The following is a 20,778-nucleotide window of genomic DNA, read 5'->3' on the forward strand; positions in this document are numbered from 1 at the left end:
GCCTGTCTTTTCTGCTTTTACGATGGAGGGACTTGACGATGTTAGTTAATTCTTTAATCCATAAGGATATGCTAACATGGAGATACACTGGACACACATCTGAAAAGTGGGAAGGAGCTTTCAACATAGTGCCATATATCTTCACAGTTGATAGAGATAAAGTTAACCGAGCTCACCTTCTAGCAAACCAGTGCTACCTTTTTCGTTCTTCTTTATCTCCCCCCTTACCATCTCAACCTCAACCTCAAACAAATAAATGCTACACACTTACCATCTCAACCAACTATTATTTGTGTTTTAAATTTCACATATTTAACATTATATATTCCTTTTAAATTAGAGGTTATTTAATTTATTTATTTTTCACAAGATTAGAAAATAAATACATGTGAAGTAAAAAAAAAAACCGTAACATCCGATACGACAATCAAATCACACACTAGCTATACAACGGTTGAACATAATTATCAAATTAAAGAAGTACAAACAAGCAATCCGGGCATCGCTCGAGACACACACTAGTTTGAAAGTTGAAAAATTGTTAACTCACACTTGTTTAACATCGTTTTTTATTCGGTTTAAAATTTTTTTTTGAAGATAAAAGGCCAAAAAAAAAAAAAAAAAAAGTTTTACCACTTAAAACACTTTTGCCCTCGTGATAAACAATCGGTTAAACTAGGATTCTGTACTCCTTCCATGTTAATTTAAACTTTTTCCTCCTTTGGATCTTATTTCATCACCAACTTACCCTGCCTCGCTGCACACCCTTCCCCCCTCTCTCCTCCATTGAAGCGTATTCTGAATTCTCCATTGAAGCGACTTCTGAGCTTTCTCTCCTCAATTGAAGCGGCTTCTAAAGTAAGATTTCAAATTAATTTCAATCATCGAACATCAATTTCACGATATTGTGTTAATCGTTGATTTAATTATCAGTATACTCAATTTAGGGATCTTCTAAGGTGGATTATTGTAGTATTCATTATAATCATTCAAGTTATGAAAGATCATAACGACTGATTTCATTGCTAGAATCTAATTCATGTTCTTAAGCGAGATGAATTTAATGTAATTTTTTGAGTTTATTTGACAATTGAATCAAATTTAGTTGATAATGTGTTGCAGACTTTGGTTTATATAACCCTTTAATGTCAGGAAGAATCTAGAATTAGAACCTTCTTTCGGCCTCGGGTGGCTGCTTCTCTTGCCCTCGCTCAGGGACGGGCTTAATTTGATATTAAAGACTCCAAATTTAACCTTTTGATTATAGATAATAATTCATTGATTTGGGGTTACAAATTTTAATTTGCATTTTTCTGTGATTACTGATGTTCAGGTTAGCAGAACGCGGTTGAAGTGGCAGGTTAATTAGGATGGATTTTGTATCTGGCTATAAGGTTCATCTTAATCCCTATTGCTTATGTCATCTATCTTTGTAAACTTTTATTCACATTTCATCTGCGATTTCTGGTGTGATTATAATTATTTATGAATGTGATATTAGTCATTTTACTTTTCTTGGCACTAGGACAGCATCATTGGCACTACTACAGCATCATAAATTGTGCATCATATTATTATTGAATTGATCAATGTGAGCTCAAACATAGTGTTGAGTAGGGGCATAATAAACTTAGAGTGTATTTTCGGGTTTTTTTGAATTTTTTTATTACCTATGGGATTAGGCTTTGTACCGTAACTTCCTTACTCAGCCTTATGTTATCAGGTGATTTTCGGGTTTTTGTGAACTTTTTTATTACCTATGGGATAAGGCTTTATACCGCAACTTCCTTGCTCAGCCTTATGTAATTAGGTGGGAGCCTGTTTGTATGCGTTGGAGATTTGGGGCAATTTTTTGTTAAAGTTGAAAAAAAGTTGTATACTTGTCTGTATAAAGTTATGAACTTTCTTGGAGGATGAGTTTTCTTAATTATGCATATAGTTGATGTAAGCATTGGGAGTTTGTATGTCTGTTTGTATTTTATATTGAATATTTTTTGACAGCACTAAGAACATTTTAAAATTGTGGCAATTTCTTGACAGGGAGTTGTTGGACGTGTGTTTGGAAATGATAATGCTACTTCAAATGAAGATAGGTGAGTTGTTATGCATTTTTTCCGTGGCTAACTTACAAACATTTTCTATGAAATATACTGGGAATAATAGCTTATTTTAACAAACCTCTCCCTCCATTTGGAAATAATAGCCAGATTAGCTATTTTAGAATGTATGTAAAAAGTTGCATTTTCTAAATTTTTTATGATTTGTCTTTGGTTTTCCCTATATACTCTGTTAAAGTTTAATGAAGAGAATATGAGAATAATCGAATTTCAATGGAGGGTCATTGATTAAAATAGTGTCATATCCTACGTTGTTATATTATTTTGATATTGATTTCGGATGAAGGAAGTTGTTATTATCAGAATGACTCTTCAAGAACCTTAACTGAATGCATTTTGAGGCTCAGCTGACTGACTATGATGGGCAGATGAAACCTTCACTTTCAATTATATCAATTAGTCTTCAAGGAGCATAAAGAAAAGGTTGTCTCCCATTATGACAGGGATTTTAGATGTTTGATCCTGTGGTACATTATGTTTTATGCTTGAATCTTGATAAGCTTACTTGAAACTATGTGGGTAAATGAAGAATATTGCTGTTGGATTTGAGGTAAAAGGTTGCTGTAGCTTTCTGTGCATTCAATTAAATGCAATAATATTCCATTGCTAAAGATTTTGGGGTAGATCATATGACTTTTGTATGGACAATTTGGGGAGGTAAATTATTGTGCTGGAAAGAGGGAGATCAAAGTTTTATAGATGGAAGGTTTTGGGGAGGTGTATCATTGGACTAAATATTTCTGGTTCCTTGATGGGAATGATTTGAATGAAGCCATGTGGGTTGTTGGGAGGGGGAGAGGAATTGTTTGTAATGAAGTGGAAATTTGTGCCAGAAAGTTTATGGGGAAAGAAGGTAGATTTTTTGCATTAAGACCTGGAAATAAAAGATAATACAACTATACAAGTATGTAATAGATTAGGCTAATAGATAGGGATAGTAGTGTAGGCAAAACATAATAAGCTGTTAAAATCAGCGTAAAGAGGATGGAAAAAATTCTATAAAAAGAGGAGATCGGTGAGAGAAAAATTGTGGAGATTTAATGAGTATTTTTTTAGTTTGTTTTAGCACTTTGGAGAGATTAAGCCTCTCAAGATAATTTCTTACTACCATAAACTCCAAAATAATGTAGTTCTAACTAACATGCAAAGGTTAATGTGTTGAAGTCAAACAGGGCAGACGAAACAGATGTAAGCCCGTAAGTTGTCCATTAATTAACTTAAATTAGTCCAAATAAGCAATTGCAACTTTGAACTATAAAATAATCCACAACCAATAATTACATAGATCAACTAAATTAAATGTTTTTGAGTCTTCTTGCATCTGCACTAGAAAAGCTTGTAAATATCTATTTTTCCTTCTTTCCATCACCCTTAGCTCTGCCAAGTACCACAATTTTGTGACATATCTAGCAAAGCATTCTATCATCAATTGCATTTTTCTGCAAAATAACCGGGGAACTTCTGTGTAAATTGAAAATTGATGTTGGGGAGAGAAAAGGGGTAATTTGGCAGGGATAATAAAAGTGGCGTTGCAGAGTTGGGCTTTTACAGAGCCTCAAAAGGTATGACAGAAACTGTAGAGCCTGAAGTTTCTCCTGTATCTGCAAGCATGAATAGTGTTAAAAGATTTATGTTGTTTCTTGTAAGTTGGAGCCTGTGATTTCTTTGAAATGTAATATTGCCAAGTTGGTGATCTTTCCACTCCTCACTGTATATGCTAAATCATTGTTTTTTCTTTGATAGTTATGTTGAACGGTTGCTTGATCGAATAAATAATGGTGCAAAGGCTGAGGATAGAAGGATGGCAATGGTTGAACTTCAATCTGTTGTTGCAGAAAACCATTCTGCACAGCTAGCTTTTGGAGCAATGGGTTGGTATCTTTCTCGTGGTATAACTTTCTTGGACTGCAATACGCTAGATTGATTTCTCTCATATTTTCTCTTTTGGGTTTGCAGGCATGCCAGTATTACTAAGTGTGCTGAAAGATGAGCGAGATGACGTAGAAATGGTTTGAATTCCTCACTTTTGTTAGATATTAGTTTTCCTAACAGTTGGTGATGTAAATGATACTGCTGCCAGTGTTGTATTCACTTATCATATGCTCATTTTATGAACTCCTGCCATCCCATATTAAGTGCTATATACAAGTTTATAAGGTCAGCAATAACTTTGACTGTACCTTTTTCACGAAGACATAAGACAATAAATTACTATGTGGGATCTTTTTAGCTTCAATTCAATGTGTATTAATATATCTATTATTATACTTACAATCCTTTCCTGGAATCCAAAATACACTGGAAAGATCTCAATTTTTCCACCCTGGTGGATATTGAACTTACTGCAGTTTAGGGAATTCAAGTGACTCTGAACTCTGAAGTTCAAGCTGTGTACTTCCTCCATCTCATTAATCTTCTTATTCATTGTAGCAATAACAACTAGGGGTAGAGAGGGGGGGGGGGTTATGTAATCCTTTTATTTTTAATTTTTTATTAATCAGTATAAGTGGACCATGTGGTGGGGTGAGGAAGTGTTACAGAATAAAATTTCTTTTCCATGAAAGGAATAAAGTAAAATTAGGAAGATGAAAGAGGTGTGAACATAAATGGAAAGTAGAAGGGTCAATGAAGAACAGAGGGAATATCTGAAGTTTGACACATTTTGAACTACTGGTTTCATCTTTCCTTTTGCCTGAATGATATTCATGTTGTGATGGGCACAAATATTTGGGTTTCTATTACTATAGACCATATTATCTTTGTAATTCTTTCCTTAACATCTGACACTGTGCTTATACATAGAACCTTTTTTTCCCATACTTCCAGTGAATAACAGTTTTGGTTGGTTTACTTAGTTGAACAGAGTCCATTAGATACTTTCTTCGTAGCCTTATAGCTGCTAATAGAATGTCGAGTCACTAAAATTTTCTACTTGATGCATACAGATTCGAGGTGCTTTAGAAACCCTTGTTAGTTCTTTGACTCCTCTTAATCATGCAAAAATGGCAAAGATTGAAGTGGAGCCATCTAAATTGAATGCTGATTTATTATCAAGAGAAGTAGACAATATATCTCTCCTCCTCAGCTTGTTGGTGAGAAATGTTTATGTTTCTCATTCATTTAGTCATATAATTTACTGAGTTCTTTGCTTGTTTAATGTGCAATTTTTTTTACCTTTCAGGCGGAGGATGATTTCTATGTAAGATACTATACCCTACAAGTATTAACTGCTCTTCTCACAAATTCGCTAAACAGGTGTTTGTCTACCTGTATTTTTTTCCTCTTATACTATAATCGTTCTTTTTTAGTTAACACATTTTTTTATTCATGTTTGCCAACACACAAGTTTAAGGGTGAAAATCTCTAATTATCAGGATGTAAAAATTTATAAAAAGTTGATATTAATAAAATTTACATTGAAATGATTCAAACAAGATCCCACATGACTATGTTTTGTAGTAGCTATAAATCACAAAAGCTTGTCTGAGCACAATTTGTGAATAGTGTCAAAAGTCAAAACTTGTCAACTGAAAAAAAAAAGTAGGAAGTATTATATTTTGAGCTGTATAGTGACTCATGATGCACTTATGTTCAGATTACAAGAGTCTATTTTGACTATTCCTCGTGGCATAACTCGATTGATGGACATGCTGATGGATCGTGAGGTAACGTGTTATTGGAAATGATTAATAATCTTGCAATAGCTCATGAATCTGACATAATTATGTATAACTGGTTTTCACATTTAGCTATTTTACCAAGATTAAGTTGGGGTGCCACAATTTTTTTTTTTTTAATTTTTTTTTTAATCCCTGGATACGGCTTTATAATATTATTTAATATGTAGTACCTGCTATACATACTCTGTCCAAAATGCTTCTGTTTCCCTCCTCATTTTACCTTTTGTTTTGCCTTCCCTTCAATATTATTTTGGGCCTTGCTGAAACATTTTATCTGGTCTTTCTGCTAGGTTATACGCAATGAGGCCTTGCTGCTCCTTATGTACTTGACTCGTGAAGCTGAGGTTGGAATTCCCCATTGAAGCTTTCACTTGAGCAGTTAGTGTGCATCTTGTTTTCTAATAATTGGTTCTTTTATGTAGGAAATACAAAAAATTGTAGTGTTTGAAGGAGCTTTTGAAAAGATATTTACCATTATGAAAGAGGAAGGTGGTTCGGATGGTGGAGTTGTTGTTCAGGTGAGCTGATTCTCAGACTCAGTGTGCAATTGTGCTTATTTCCATACTTTGGGAAGCTCTTCTTCTTTACATTGAACAAAAGAAATTATAGTAAGAGAAAATTTGTATACTCACACTCTAATAAGAGGAATAGCTGTCTTAAATTTGTGTCGGTCATGCTTTATAACTAGTAGCAGCATGAAATGCAACCCCGCAGAGTTGCACCGAATTGCATCAGTTATGCTATCCTTTCCTTTTCAGATTCTTGTTTGTCATCTTATTGTAGACTTAGATTCCTAACCAAAAAACTGGATTATTATGAACTCGGACTTGGTATGTTCGATCCTCGCAATAACACATCCTTGTAACCTGATGCTGAAGAACTTTGAACTACGAGCTCTGATGCCTTTTCTTCTCTTCGTTTGATACTGCTTATTTTCACTGCCTGAAAGTTCTGAAGTTACTTAGAGCTTATGCTTCATTTTTGTGCAGGATTGTCTTCAACTCTTGAATAATATATTGCGTAACAATACCTCTAATCAGGTAAGTTCCTATTGAATTTGTTGATTTGGTTGTATGTTGACCATATCCTACTGCTAACTATGTTCTTTCACATACGTGGATTAGACTCTATTGAGGGAGACAGTGGGATTTGATCCTATAATATCACTTTTTAGGCTTCGAGGAGTCTCTTATAGCTTTACGCAGCAAAAGGTTGGAAACTTTGTAACCTGATACATTTATTTACTTTTAATAACTGTGTTTTTAACTTTGAATGGCTCACTGGTACTTTTTACTCTCCTGTTAAAAACCATCATACCAGTAGACAATAAATCTGCTCAGCACATTGGAGACTGTTAATCTGCTGATAGCCAGTGGTCCACAAACTGACACAGGGAAAGATACGGATAGTATGACCAACAAAACAGTCTTGGTTCAGGTTTGTCAAACCCTTATTTTTATTGCACTTTTGTTTCAGCTTGTCTTGAGAGGGAATTTCTATTTATCTTTCTATTATATCTTCTACTCATTTATTGCAGAGAAAAATTTTGGATTATCTCCTTATGCTAGGAGTTGAGAGCCAACGGGCTCCTGTTACTGTTCGTTGTGCGGTATGATATATTCTTCCTTATGGTTCTCTGTTGGTTGTTATTCTTCCCAACGGATCCTAGTATTGTTGCTGCTGTTATCTTCACAGTAGTGTTGCTGAATTGTTTCAGGCACTACACTGTATTGGTGATATAATTGCTCGACATCCTAAGAACATTGATGAGCTTGCCAGTAAAGTTCTTGGAGAAGAACCACAAGTAGAACCTGCTCTAAATTCCATTCTTCGAATCATTTTACGAACTTCTAGCATGCAAGAGTTTGTTGATGCAGATTATGTTTTCAAGAACTTTTGTGAGGTAGGTAAACTGAGGTATAAAAGTTTTTTTTTTTTATTTTTTTATTTTAAATATTGTTTTTAAAGAGTGGGGGAAAAAATAGGGAGAAATGGGCAATATGATGAACAGATAGTGCTAAAAGGCCGCTACCTAGTCTAAAAGCTTTCTGGAATCTGGATAGTGGATATAGTCTTTTAGCACTACTTTGGGGGAAGACTTAATTGGTATATCACTGATATCCCGTTTGGCAAGTGGTAAACTGGTAATAAATGGTGGAAATGGGACTGAATTTTTACATTTATATGTAAGGAAAATAAGCGTCCATTCCCATGGTAATGCTAGTCCACTCCAAATTGTCAATTTTTCTTCAAAATTATTTATTACCAATCATACCATTTGTGGTGTGATATTAGGTGGTAATAGACATTCTTAAAAAAAAAAATACAAGTTTAGTGATGAGATTGCATTACTATAGACACTATGATGTTATTTTGCTTGCCATAGTTATATTTAAATTCATTTTCGTTACCTTCATTTATAAACTGCTACCAAACGGGCCTTGATGGTTGGAAATGATTTTTGTCTACCTTGCCTCAAACAGAATAATCCTGATGGTCAGCGACTATTAGCATCCACGTTTACACCCCAGCCACAGTCAATGGCTCATGCTCCACTAGAAGATGATGTAAATATGTCATTTGGAAGGTTCTTTTCTGACATCCCAGTGAGATATTTATATTTCTCATCTGATATCTTTGCAATATTGTTTGATTAAGGTAGTTACTCAGAAAGAGGTCTTTTTTTGCAGTATGCTGCTCCATGGTCTGTCAATGAGTGAAAGTGATGGGGATCTTGAGGTAATATTCGATTAATATCGGTGGTTTATAAAAGAACCTGTAACAACTTACATAATATGAGTTTATGCTTTCAGTCAATCCATTGATGGCCTTTGTACCAATTTGCAAGCCTATGTTTGTGACTGACTTCATGAATTCTATCTTAATTTTCAACTGTTAGTCTTGCTTTACAGGAGCAGGGCTATGAATGCCAATAACGACAAAGGCCCTGTTTAATTTTTAAAAATCAGGCCTTTAATTATTAAATTCAAAGATAGTTTTTATTAACAAAACAAAAAACTTTACTAATCAATTTTATGATAAAATTGAAAATTAAGAGTAGGGTACAAAATACATCTCCAAAACCCAACAATTTTACATATGATGCACGTGCTTTCTCTTTGTATGTATCGAAAGTAGTACTAGTATAAAATAATACCAAATTTGAGGCTCCTTTTTTCTGGGCCCTATGTGGTCACTTACCTTGCATATGCTCAAAACCACCCCTTGCTAAAATGGTCAGCAGTCATAAACAGCAAGTGGTGGTTGTGTAGGCCTCCAAGTATTAGCTGATGTCTCAATCTTTCACTATAATACCTCCATAAGAATAAATTTAAAGTGAAGCCTCCCTTTCCTATGAAATAATAGAGAAGAAGTAGAAAATAGAAAAAACAGTATATTTGTTAAACATTTTTCCTGTTCTCTTCATACATACCAAATATACCTGTATTATTTTACTTCCTTCATTCTCCATCTTTCTACTATAGTTACTTAGTTTATAAAATGGTCAGTAATTAATTTATTTATATTTTGTTGGTGCAGATATGTGCACGGGCTGCTAGTGTTTTGTCTCATATGCTGAAGGACAACACCCAATGCAAAGAGAAGGTGTATTTTCTTGTTTTTTTTTTCCTGTACTAATCATATTATGCTCTTAACTTATGTTCTCACTGGAAAACTCATTATCTCTTACCTCATTGCCCGTTCTAGTTCACCTTCTCTAGCTTATATTTGGCCTTTGTTATGCTTACATGTCATTGTGTATTTAATTTGACAAAAATTGCAGGCTTTAAAAGTTGAACTGGGGGCAACAATGCAGTCTATGGGGACCCCTGAGCCATTAATGCACCGCATGGTAAAGTACTTGGCTGTTTCTTCTTCCATGGATAGTAAAGATGGAAAGTCAAATGGAAAAGCAGATCTTTACATTCAGGAAATGATTCTAAAACTTCTGATAGTGTGGCTTGTTGATTGCCCAAGTGCGGTGAATTGTTTTCTTGATGCACGCCCCCATCTCACCTATCTTCTTGAGTTGCTCTCAAATCAATCTGCAACAGTATGCACTCAGGGGCTAGCTGCTGTCCTTTTGGGAGAGTGTGTTCTGTACAATAAGTGTATTGAAAATGGTAAAGATTCTTACGGCATAGTTGATGCAATCAGTCAAAAAGCTGGGCTTACCTCATTCTTTCTGAAGTTCGATGAGATGCAAAAGAACTTCCTGTTTTCCTCCAAGAAGCTTTCTGAACAGCACAAACCTTTGACTAGATCCAATGGTGCTAGTATGGAGGATGTTGACAACGAACAAGATGATGCTAGTGTGACGGATAAAAGAACTGACAATGAGGTGCATCCAATTCTGGCTTCACTCTTTGATGCTGGCTTTGTTGCAATGGTTAGTAGCTTGGAGGTTAACATAAGAGAGAGATTTGTCGACGTTTATAGTAATCCAAAAGCAAAGGTGGCAGTTGTTCCTGCTGAATTGGATCAAAGAAGTGGGGAGAGTGATGGGGATTATATTAAGCGTCTTAAAACCTTCGTGGAGAAACAGTGCTCTGAAATCCAGGTAAACAGTTTAACCTGAAGCCATTATCTATCTCCTTTCCTTCCAATTTAAAATTTTCTTTTATTTATTTAAATATTTGTGTATGGAGTGGCAATGGGGATGTTTAATCATCTAGAAGCTATAATTGTCTTTTCTGTAGTATAAGAAACTAAGAATTACCAATTTGACATATAATGATATAAATACATCACTTTTATATTACTTTATATTCTTTGATAAATTGTGAACTGTTATGTCTCGTGAAGGATCTCCTTGGCCGTAATGCAAGCTTAGCTGAAGGCATGGCTATGTCAGGCGCAGGGTCTGAGCAAAAGACTAGTGGGCCGTCAGATAGAGTCCAGGCGGAGACATACCGCAGAGAACTTCGAGAAGCAACTCAGCGACTTGAGATGTTCAAGAATGAGAATGCTAAACTTGGAAATGATGTTTCCATATACCAGAATTTGGCTAGTAAGATGGAGTCTGAATTGAAGAGCTTATCCGATGCTTATTGCAGTCTGGAACAGGCCAACTCCCAACTAGAGAAAGAGGTCAAGTCTTTAAGAAGCGGCGGTGCTGCACCTTACCCAGATATTGAGGCAATTAAAGAGGAAGCGAGAGAAGAAGCACAGAAGGATAGCGAGGCAGAGTTAAATGATTTACTTGTTTGCTTAGGACAAGAGCAAAGCAAAGTTGAGAGACTTACTGCTAGGCTGTTGGAGCTTGGAGAGGATGTTGACCAGCTGCTTGAAGGAGTAGGAGACGATACTGGCTTACCAGACGATGACGACGAAGACGATGAGGAGTGATTTATGCACTATGTAAAATCTCTTTTTCTTATCCACTCTTACAGAATTACGTATTTAATTATTTGCATTTGTGTTAAATTATTACTATGTCCTGTACATTATCTCTAGTCAGTTGTACAGTTGATTTGTTGGTGGTACACAGGAATTGGATTATAATCCGTCGTGTGAGCCAAAATTCGAAGTACTTTGTAATAATCACTGCCTAAGATCAATGTAAAAACACCTCACCAAGTTGGGCGTATCATGTACATCGATTGATTGAAGACTAATTACATGCATGTTTCTTTTGGAGGGAATTTGCGCACAAAACCTATGAAATGCCATGTTTAGCTTACCCTATATGTTTCTCTAGTTAAACAAATATCTTATACAATCGTTGTATATCTTACACAAGCTCAACGACAACTTTCGCAGAATGTAAGAAGTCATGTATACTTAAACTAGGTATAAAAGCAACATTGTAGAGAAAGCCAAAGTTGACCTTTCAAATTTGGAGAAAAGTAGGAGTCTTTAAAGACGACATCCATGAAACAAGATTGTGTCTCCAACTCTCCATGCTTACGTTTTCCAATTTTCTTGGTCGACAAGCACAACTGAATCTTTTTTTTAACACGTTTCGAAATATAATTCAAAAATAAAAATCGCCCCTTTGAATTTACCCTTTGAATTTTCATACAATTACGATTTATATAAATTATTACAGCTGCTTTCCTACATTATTTTCTAACACTTTGTGCAAGAACAAAGATGGTGATGTCTGAGACCTCTCATCAATCCTCTATGATCCCCTCCTTCCTATACTCCTCTTCGTCGTCCTCCTCCTCGTCTTTGAGTTCTCTTCAACTTGATCATGCCACTTACGATTCCTCAACTGCATCATCAACAAATGGAGTAGTGTCCAAGAATAGCATCATGGTTGCTGCTCCTAGCGAGAAGATAAAGATGTATTCGCCGGCATTCTATGCAGCTTGTACTGCTGGTGGAATGCTTAGTTGCGGTCTTACTCATACCGCTGTTACTCCTCTTGATCTTGTCAAGTGTAATATGCAGGTAAATTCTCATCTTAATCATCTTTTTTGTTGTTCTGATCCGAGTTTTATAGTGTCCTATACTCCTATATATTGACATCATACCTCTGGTAATTTACATATACTTGGTATATCATAGAATCTAAGATGAAAAATACTTTGTTATGTTGTGAATTTAGAAGTTGGGTTTTTGTTTAGTCTTTTTCTTGGGATATTTTGCAAGAGATTAGACTATTTGAGGTCAGATTCAGCAAAATACCTCTTAAATTGTTGACCAAATCACACCTCATGTAACAAAATAGTCTATGCACTTGAGTCTCATTTTTTTTTTCTAGGAAAATTTGTCATTTACTACCGCATAATAGAGCTCTTTGTAGATTACTACCCGTAATTTTTTTTTTCAATTTTCAACCAGATTCCGGTGAGTTGATGGCTTAATCATGTTATAACCATCTAATAAGCCATTCCGTGTAGGGATGGAGGGAGTACATACATTTTGTTTATGTTTGTGCATACACTAACTTATTAATGAAGGAGACTTAAATAGTTACCTGATTTTTCAGATTGATCCAGCAAAGTATAAAAACATAAGCTCTGGATTTGGAATTTTGATGAGAGAACAAGGAATTAAGGGGTTGTTCAAGGGTTGGGCACCAACCTTTTTTGGTTACAGTGCTCAAGGGGCTTTCAAAATGGGGGGCTATGAGTTCTTCAAGAAGTATTATTCAGATATCGCGGGTCCTGAGTATGCAGCCAAATACAAAACTCTGATATACTTGGCTGGCTCTGCATCCGCAGAGGTGATTGCTGATATTGCTCTTTGCCCTTTCGAGGCTGTGAAAGTTCGTGTGCAGACTCAACCTGGCTTTGCTCGTGGCCTATCTGATGGTCTTCCTAAGTTTATCAAATCTGAAGGTGTTATGGGGTATAGTAACAATTGGCCTTTCCTTATTTTTTTTGTCAAAAAACTTACAATATTATTAAGCTACAACTTCTTACCTATAAGATTGAACTTTTTCTTACAGATTGTACAAAGGACAAGTTCCTCTTTGGGGCCGTCAAATTCCATGTATGTAAACTTGTTTTCCTTCCATTAGTTTTCGTGATCTCTTTTCTTCAGCTGTCATGTACTATATGTATACGAAGTATGACTTATTTAGGTGTAGTATGGCGGTAGTGGGAAGGTAAAATTTGACATGGTTTTGATTGCAGATACAATGATGAAGTTTGCATCATTTGAGACCATTGTGGAACTCATGTACAAGCATGCCATTCCGACACCTAAAGACGAGTGTAGCAAGACAATGCAGCTTGGTGTTAGCTTTGCTGGTGGATATATTGCAGGAATATTTTGTGCAGTTGTATCACATCCTGCAGACAACTTAGTTTCCTTCCTCAACAATGCCAAGGGTGCTTCTGTTGCTGATGTACACTTCCAAATTTCATCCTTGTTACATTATTATTTCATACATTTATTCTATGATTCTAGTAACACATTTTGAATTCATCTGCAGGCTGTTAAGAAGTTAGGACTAATGGGTTTATTTACGCGTGGCCTTCCCCTTCGTATAGTCATGATTGGAACCCTTACTGGTGCTCAATGGGGTATCTATGATGCCTTTAAAGTATCTGTTGGCTTGTAAGTTACATACTCTAGCTGTGTTCGTTTCCTTGAGATACGTTTGTAACTTCTCTTAACCCCTCATTTTGTGTGCTTTATAGGCCAACTACTGGTGGGGGTTCTCCTGCTTCCGAAGCTAAAGAGTGAACTGAGTGGTCGTCAACACTGGACAATTGTGAAAACTAAAATTAATCTCATAATTGTACATTGATGCCTATTTTGACAGATTGCATACAACATTCTTACAAGAATTCGTTTATCTTTGTGAACGGGTTATTAGGACTCGTTTATTGATATAAAAAACAAATAAATTGTAGTACCTATAGTGATGATTAATTTTGTACCCTGTATAATTTTTGGTTATAGTTATGTAAAGTTGGAGATGTAGATTTTGAATGTACTCAATTTGCCATTTACATATATAAATTGGTTTTCATCTTCAATCTTGGCAAGTATACAATATACATACTAGAAATTCGCTCTGATGAAAGAACATGAACTAGCAATTATACTGAATCGCAGTTTAATATTGTTCATACACATAATGACAATCTAACTCAATACTGGTAATGAAAACCAGGGTTCATAATACAAGAGCGACTTGATTATAACTGTAAAGTCTATCTAATATGCTTATGTGACGACTTTTAGAGTTGTTAAGGGAGATACAGACCACGGTAATTCACAAGTACTTACTAATATGAACAGCTCAGTACTTGACATTATAGCTTGAATGTTCTTGCAGCTCGATTCCTATAATCCATTGGTTCTTGCAGCTCGATTCCTGTAAGAATTTCGATAAAACATGAGCAACATGAATGGTAAGAATGTAAAATCAACGAAACTTGAATTATTCATGTCAACTTTCAAGTGCAATTTATCATAATTCACAAGTAAAAAATAAAAAATCTTTGCAAAAGAAGATAGCAGAGTAGCTTTGTAACAAAGAAGGTTCGTCTGTTGCCTTTGTTGGGTGTATCATGTAATGTACATCGTTCCATTCAAGACTAATTACGTGCATGATTCTTTTGGGATGATTTATGTCTACGAAGTATAACTGTATAAGGCCAAATTTAAACTAACAAAGTATTCTACATCGATTACCTAGCTACCCTGTTTACTTTCCCAGTCAATTAAATATCCTATGCAACCGTTGTATATCCTATTTTTCTACACAGAGCGACTTTAGCAGGTGAGAATGTTTCTTGTATACTGTGTATAAGAACAAACTTTTAGAAATAGCCAAAGTTGACGAACTTTCAATTTGCCACAAAAGTAAGAAATTATCAAGTACACCTCCATGCTTACGTTTTCCAAATATGTTTTTGGTCAAAAAGCAGAAATGATTCTTCCCTTTGAATTTGCAGACAAATCCAATTTATTTATATATACATTAACAACTGATTTCCTACATTATGTTCTAATGTTTGGCACTTTGTGCAATAATAACAAAGATGGTGATCTTCGAGAACTGTAGTCACTCCTCGATGATCCCCTCCTTCCTATACTCCTCTTCGCTGTCCAATGAAGAAATGTCAAAGAATAGCATCATGGTTGCTGCTCCAAGTGAGAAGATAAAGATGTATTAGCCCGCATTCTATGCAGCTAGTACTGCTGGTGGGATGCTTAGCTGTGGTCTTACTCATACCGCTGTTACTCCTCTTGATCTTGTCAAGTGTAATATGCAGGTAAAACTTTCATTTTAGGCACCTTTTTGATCGAATTTGATGACAAAGTTTCGAGTTTAATGGTTTTGTTTCTTGTTACATGTACATATATATTTAAATCCTACAATCTAAAATGAAAATACTTTATTTTGCTTGTGAATTCTCTAGTTATGCTGGCTCTGATACCATTTTAAAATACCAACTTTGCCAAAGGTTTAAGCTAATAATTGACACTCATAAATATGTTTTTACTCTATCATGAAGAATACCAAAAATAAGGTTCATATTTTTCAGATTGATCCAGGAAAGTATAAGAGCATAAACTCTGGTTTCGGAATTTTAATGAGAGAGCAAGGGATTAAGGGGTTGTTTAAGGGTTGGGCACCAACTTTTCTTGGTTACAGTGCTCAAGGAGCTTTCAAGTACTGCGGCTATGAGTTCTTCAAGAAGTATTATTCAGATATCGCGGGTCCTGAGTACGCAACCAAATACAAAACTCTGATTATCTTGGCTGGCTCTGCATCTGCTGAGGTGATTGCTGATGTTGCACTTTGCCCTTTCGAGGCTGTGAAAGTTCGTGTGCAAACTCAGCCCGGGTTTGCACAAGGCCTTTCTGATGGCCTGCCTAACTTTGTCAAATCTGAAGGTGTTATGGGGTATGCATTGTTTCTCACTTACCACAGTTGGTCTTTCCTTTTTTCATCAACAATTATGATAATTTCTAGCTACAACTTCTTATATATATACAAGATTGAACTTCTTTCTTACAGATTGTTCAAAGGACAAGTTCCTCTATGGGGCCGTCAGATTCCTTGTAAGTCAACTTGTTTTCCTGATTTTCGTCGTTTTTTTTCTTAAGCTCTCATGTCTATATATATGATGACTTATTTAGATGATCGAAATTTATTTTATGTCTAAACCGCTTTCTACCTCTGTTAATTATTATATGCAACTTTGGAATATTTTACATCTCATAAATAATATTTCCAACACATGACAATTAACAAAAGTAGGGTCTGTTCCGTTTTACTGATCTAAAAACAACTTAACTAAAGTGAATAGAGCTGAAATGAATTGTATATGAGAGAAGAACATTAGGAACTAGACTGAAGTGAGCTGAATTGATTGAAGCTGAACTAAACTGAACTGAAATTAAGTTGAGCAGAACTGACCCCTAATAATTCTTTGATATCAGAGTTTGCATATCTGCTGATAGGGTGTAGTATGATAGTGATGAGAAAAATGCCAAATTTGACTTGATTTTGATTTCAGATACAATGATGAAGTTTGCATCATTTGAGACCATTGTAGAGCTCATGTACAAGCATGCCATTCCGACACCTAAAGACGAGTGTAGCAAGACAATGCAGCTTGGTGTTAGCTTTGCTGGTGGATATATTGCAGGAATATTTTGTGCAGTTGTATCACATACTGCAGACAACTTAGTTTCCTTCCTCAACAATGCCAAGGGTGCATCTGTTGCTGATGTACACTTCCAAATTTCATCCTTGTTACATTATTATTTCATACATTTATTCTATGATTCTAGTAACACATTTTGAATTCATCTGCAGGCTGTTAAGAAGTTAGGACTAATGGGTTTATTTACGCGTGGTCTTCCCCTTCGTATAGTCATGATTGGAACTCTTACTGGTGCTCAATGGGGTATCTATGATGCTTTCAAAGTGTCTGTTGGCCTGTAAGTTACACATTTGATCTCTAGATTTCTCAAATTGAATCGCGGTTTAATTTCCTTGAAATATATCTGTAACATCTCTTAATAATCTCTAATTTTCTATGCTTTATAGGCCAACTACTGGTGGAGTTTCTCCTGCTACTCAACCCAAAGAGTAAACTGACTGGTCGTTTAGATTGGATAGAACAATAATCTCATGATTTGTACTTCAATTCTCTTTGATGCTGCTATTGCATTATTGCGTTACTTTCTTTTCATTAAAGAGACCAGTTATATTTAATAACTGGTCTTTTAAGTTATCTCACTTTTTTTTGTATAATTTTTAATAATTTTTTTCCCTTTTTATATCTTATATTTGTACAACCAATTTTAATATTTCCCATAAGCTTATCAATTAACTAAAAAGTCATAAGTTAATTCAATATAATAATTTATTGTACCATTGTTTATAACATGTTATTTGTAGTATTTTCGACTTGTAATTGAATTCTTAGTACTGTTTTTTTTTATTTTTTGTTTTTTTTGGATTGAATCATTTGTTATGTTATATATATTTTTTTATATTATATTTTTTATTTTTATTATTTTTTTATATATTTTTGATTGAAATTAATTATGAACAAGACATAAAAAAAAATTTACTTCACAAATGATCAATAATTGATGTGACACACTATCTCGAAATCCTGAATCCGCACTGTTTGTACTTCATTCTTTGTACATTATTGATACTATTTTGACAGTTTGTATACGTTCTTACATGGTTTTGTTCACCTTTTTTTTTATTGAGTTGCATACATGATTTTTGAGATCGAATTGTTATCATGATTCATTTATTGATACCAAAAATAAGTAAATTAAAGTAACTATTGTGATGATTAATTTTGTATAGTTTTTGGTTCTATAAAAAACAGAGGAAGTATTCCCTTCATATACTTCTTCTGAAGTATATCATATACTTAATTTTATACAAATATATTCTTATAATTATCACCCCCTTGAAGTTAGAGAAGTAGATATAAACAATGCAGAAGATAGAGGGTAATTCAATCTATTGAAAAATGTAAATAAAAATGTCAATGTGTCACGTAAATCCTTTTACATTAAAGTTAAGGGGATTCGAACACTCAACCACTTATGAAAAAATTGGCTATCTAACTATTTTAGCCCATCATCAAACATGTTATAAATATGAAGAAAAAAATGTATATAAGTGTAAACCAAATGATTCAATTATTAGAAGGAAAAAAAAAACCACATTCAATATATTGGTTTTATATTTCAAAATCCTTTAAAAAAATCTCAATTGCACAATAACAAAAGTAGCAACCCGGGACATCGACCGAGTTACTCACTAGTTGCTTATTAAAATGAGGCTTGCTTATTACTTAAAACTAGGACTATAGTTTTCAAAAACAAGATTGAAAAATCAAGAGTCAAGAAGCTAAGGGGCCCTTATAATAACAATGAGATTGAATTGTTATAAGAGACTCACGTAATTTAATGTGGATCTTGAGGTTTTAAAAATAAGAACTTGATTTCAATGAGTTATTTTTTTAGTAAACGTGACCCAAAAAGGTGAATAATGAGTTATTTTTTTAGTAAACGTGACCCAAAAAGGTGAATAATTAGTAAGAGCTATACCCTAGTGTAGCTAACACTACCTACACCCCCCTTAAACTAGGGCTGTTCAATTTCGGATATCCGATCCGATTCGATCCGAAAATTCGGATATTCGAAATTTTCGGATCGGAGTAATTGCGATCCGAATCCGATTCGAAATTTTCGGATATTCGAATTTTCGGATCGGATAGTCGGATATTCGGATCGAATAGTCGGGTTTTCGGATCGGGTAGTTAAAATTTTCGGACAAAATCTGATCCGTATCTGATCCGAAAATCCGAATGTTTTTTCGGATATCCGATCTGAAATATCCGAAACCTTAAAAATCGGATCAGATATCGAAAATTTCGGATCGAATATTTCGGACCGGATATTTTTGAACACCCCTACCTTAAATGCAATGTATTAAACCCCTCCCACTACCTTAAATATGTAGACCAGATTTTTTTAAAAAATATACTCATATTAGTGATTTCAGAAGCTTGCTTCATCGTATCATCTTTATTTCCTCTCTCCAAAGACCACAATTCTTGTTTCTCTCTCTAAACTTCCAAAGACCACAATTCTTCATTTTCTCTCTCCTCAAACAACCATGTCCTTTTTTTGGTACTTCAAAAGGATTGCAAACTGATTGATTGTTATTTTCCATTGTTATAAGCGTCACTGAAATCTTGTCATATTTGTCGCGCGGAAATTTTTCGTTGTAATATTTGCCTTCTTCTTCAATTTCTTCTATAGATCTAAAAGATGGTAAGAGTTTTTGAAGTCTATAATTTTTTTTGTAAAAGTAATATAATTAGGGTTGGATTATGTTATAATATAGAAATTCTAGATTTGTGTTGAATTAATGTATGGTGCATTCTTGAATTATAAAATTATTGGACTCAAAATGACAATTGTAATTTTCTAAATTAGTGGAGTTATTTCGTAGGATTACTAAGAATTTTATTTTTATTTTTCTTTTTGATAAAATGTTCATTCTCGTTTTGATAGATGTTCATTCTTGTTTTGATATATGTTTATTTACGATACTGATAAATTATCATTCACATATTAATAGATTATCATCAGAATTTTTTAAAAAAAGTTCATTTCTACATATATGCATCTTTAATTCTTTTCTACAGATTCAAGGAATTTTGGCATGAATTTGTATTATTTGAAATTTAATTTAATTTATAGTGAAAATTATTTTTTGATAAATGTTCATTCTCATTTTGATTGATGATCATTATAATATGAATATATGTTCATTCACGTATTAATAAATAAAATTCTCATTAGAATTTCATTAGATGTTTGTTCGTATTTTAATGTTCATTATCATACTGAAAGATAAAATTCACATGGAAAATATATTCATTTTGCTAATTTTTTGGATTATTTGTGTTTTCATAGAAAACTAAGATTTAAATTAGTTTATATTGAAAATGACTTTTTGGTAAATAATCATTTTCACTATAATAGATATTCATCATGATATTAGTACATGATCATTAACATTATTACCTTAGATATAATTACCCTAGTTTTGTTTATAATCATTCACGTATTAATGAATGTTTACTGGTATTTAAACAAATGTTCATTATTTGAATTTAAATCCGTACATGTTCATTCTCATATTAAAAATATCCACATAGATGATAATAATACATGTTTAACTTCATACTCCCTCCATCCCCGAAAGAACGACCTTTTTGGGTTGATTTCACGGGTATTAAGAAAATAAAAAAGTTAGCAGTAAAAGTTATATTGGAAAGTGAAATTCACATAGGGTTTGCAAAAAAGTAAAGAGAGAGATGTAATAAAAAGTACGTACATGGAAAAACAAAATGGAAAAGCTAACTTTGTACAAGTATTGTTGCAAATTGGTGAATATTTTAATGCAAATGAGATGATCGTTTTGGGAATAGATTTAGGCAAAAAGGGTCGTTCTTTCGGGGACGAATAGAGTATTAAATTAATATATGCTCATGAGCGTCATTTGAATATAT

The 20,778-nt window shown here is 34.1% G+C and overlaps 3 protein-coding genes across 4 annotated transcripts; all 3 read left to right on the forward strand.

Annotated features, from left to right (window-relative positions):
• Positions 1 to 649: 649 nt before the first annotated feature.
• On the forward strand, positions 650 to 11,415 carry LOC110703904 (golgin candidate 6-like). Of its 2 annotated transcripts, XM_021881700.1 has the most exons (20): positions 650 to 858; positions 1,334 to 1,394; positions 2,041 to 2,093; positions 3,861 to 3,988; positions 4,074 to 4,126; positions 5,063 to 5,209; positions 5,299 to 5,372; positions 5,713 to 5,782; positions 6,088 to 6,141; positions 6,220 to 6,315; positions 6,787 to 6,837; positions 6,922 to 7,008; positions 7,121 to 7,234; positions 7,335 to 7,406; positions 7,515 to 7,700; positions 8,281 to 8,384; positions 8,488 to 8,536; positions 9,338 to 9,403; positions 9,582 to 10,358; positions 10,604 to 11,415. In XM_021881700.1, exons 2-20 carry the CDS (start codon positions 1,371 to 1,373, stop codon positions 11,144 to 11,146), a joined length of 2,748 nt encoding a protein of 915 aa, XP_021737392.1. In that variant the 5' UTR covers positions 650 to 858; positions 1,334 to 1,370; the 3' UTR covers positions 11,147 to 11,415. The 2 variants fall into 2 exon arrangements, with proteins under 2 accessions (XP_021737392.1, XP_021737393.1); XM_021881701.1 differs by lacking the exons at positions 650 to 858; positions 1,334 to 1,394 and adding an exon at positions 2,486 to 2,540 and having other exon boundaries at positions 2,045 to 2,093.
• Positions 11,416 to 11,831: 416 nt separating this feature from the next.
• Positions 11,832 to 14,233, forward strand: LOC110703905 (mitochondrial phosphate carrier protein 3, mitochondrial-like). The gene is made up of 6 exons (XM_021881702.1): positions 11,832 to 12,196; positions 12,738 to 13,099; positions 13,200 to 13,243; positions 13,387 to 13,601; positions 13,689 to 13,813; positions 13,897 to 14,233. Exons 1-6 carry the CDS (start codon positions 11,894 to 11,896, stop codon positions 13,940 to 13,942), a joined length of 1,095 nt encoding a protein of 364 aa, XP_021737394.1. The 5' UTR covers positions 11,832 to 11,893; the 3' UTR covers positions 13,943 to 14,233.
• Positions 14,234 to 15,248: 1,015 nt separating this feature from the next.
• LOC110703827 (mitochondrial phosphate carrier protein 3, mitochondrial-like) lies at positions 15,249 to 17,183 on the forward strand. Its single transcript, XM_021881610.1, has 4 exons — positions 15,249 to 15,483; positions 15,757 to 16,276; positions 16,735 to 16,949; positions 17,037 to 17,183. Exons 1-4 carry the CDS (start codon positions 15,418 to 15,420, stop codon positions 17,163 to 17,165), a joined length of 930 nt encoding a protein of 309 aa, XP_021737302.1. The 5' UTR covers positions 15,249 to 15,417; the 3' UTR covers positions 17,166 to 17,183.
• The last annotated feature ends 3,595 nt before the right edge of the window (positions 17,184 to 20,778 follow it).

The sequence above is a fragment of the Chenopodium quinoa genome, unplaced genomic scaffold, assembly GCF_001683475.1.
Source record: "Chenopodium quinoa cultivar QQ74 unplaced genomic scaffold, ASM168347v1, whole genome shotgun sequence".
Taxonomy (NCBI): domain Eukaryota; kingdom Viridiplantae; phylum Streptophyta; class Magnoliopsida; order Caryophyllales; family Amaranthaceae; genus Chenopodium; species Chenopodium quinoa.

Excerpts from the sequence above, each read along its gene's own strand:
- LOC110703904 (XM_021881700.1), top strand. The coding sequence starts at position 1,371 with ATGGATTTTGTATCTGGCTATAAG. Across the intron at positions 7,235-7,334 it reads ACAAAACAGTCTTGGTTCAG|AGAAAAATTTTGGATTATCT; the intron begins GTTTGTCAAACC and ends CATTTATTGCAG. Across the intron at positions 9,404-9,581 it reads ACACCCAATGCAAAGAGAAG|GCTTTAAAAGTTGAACTGGG; the intron begins GTGTATTTTCTT and ends CAAAAATTGCAG.
- LOC110703905 (XM_021881702.1), top strand. The coding sequence starts at position 11,894 with ATGGTGATGTCTGAGACCTCTCATCAATCCTCTATGATCCCCTCCTTC. Across the intron at positions 12,197-12,737 it reads TTGTCAAGTGTAATATGCAG|ATTGATCCAGCAAAGTATAA; the intron begins GTAAATTCTCAT and ends CTGATTTTTCAG. Across the intron at positions 13,602-13,688 it reads AGGGTGCTTCTGTTGCTGAT|GCTGTTAAGAAGTTAGGACT; the intron begins GTACACTTCCAA and ends ATTCATCTGCAG.
- LOC110703827 (XM_021881610.1), top strand. The coding sequence starts at position 15,418 with ATGCTTAGCTGTGGTCTTACTCATACCGCTGTTACTCCTCTTGATCTT. Across the intron at positions 15,484-15,756 it reads TTGTCAAGTGTAATATGCAG|ATTGATCCAGGAAAGTATAA; the intron begins GTAAAACTTTCA and ends CATATTTTTCAG. Across the intron at positions 16,277-16,734 it reads ATGGGGCCGTCAGATTCCTT|ATACAATGATGAAGTTTGCA; the intron begins GTAAGTCAACTT and ends TTTTGATTTCAG.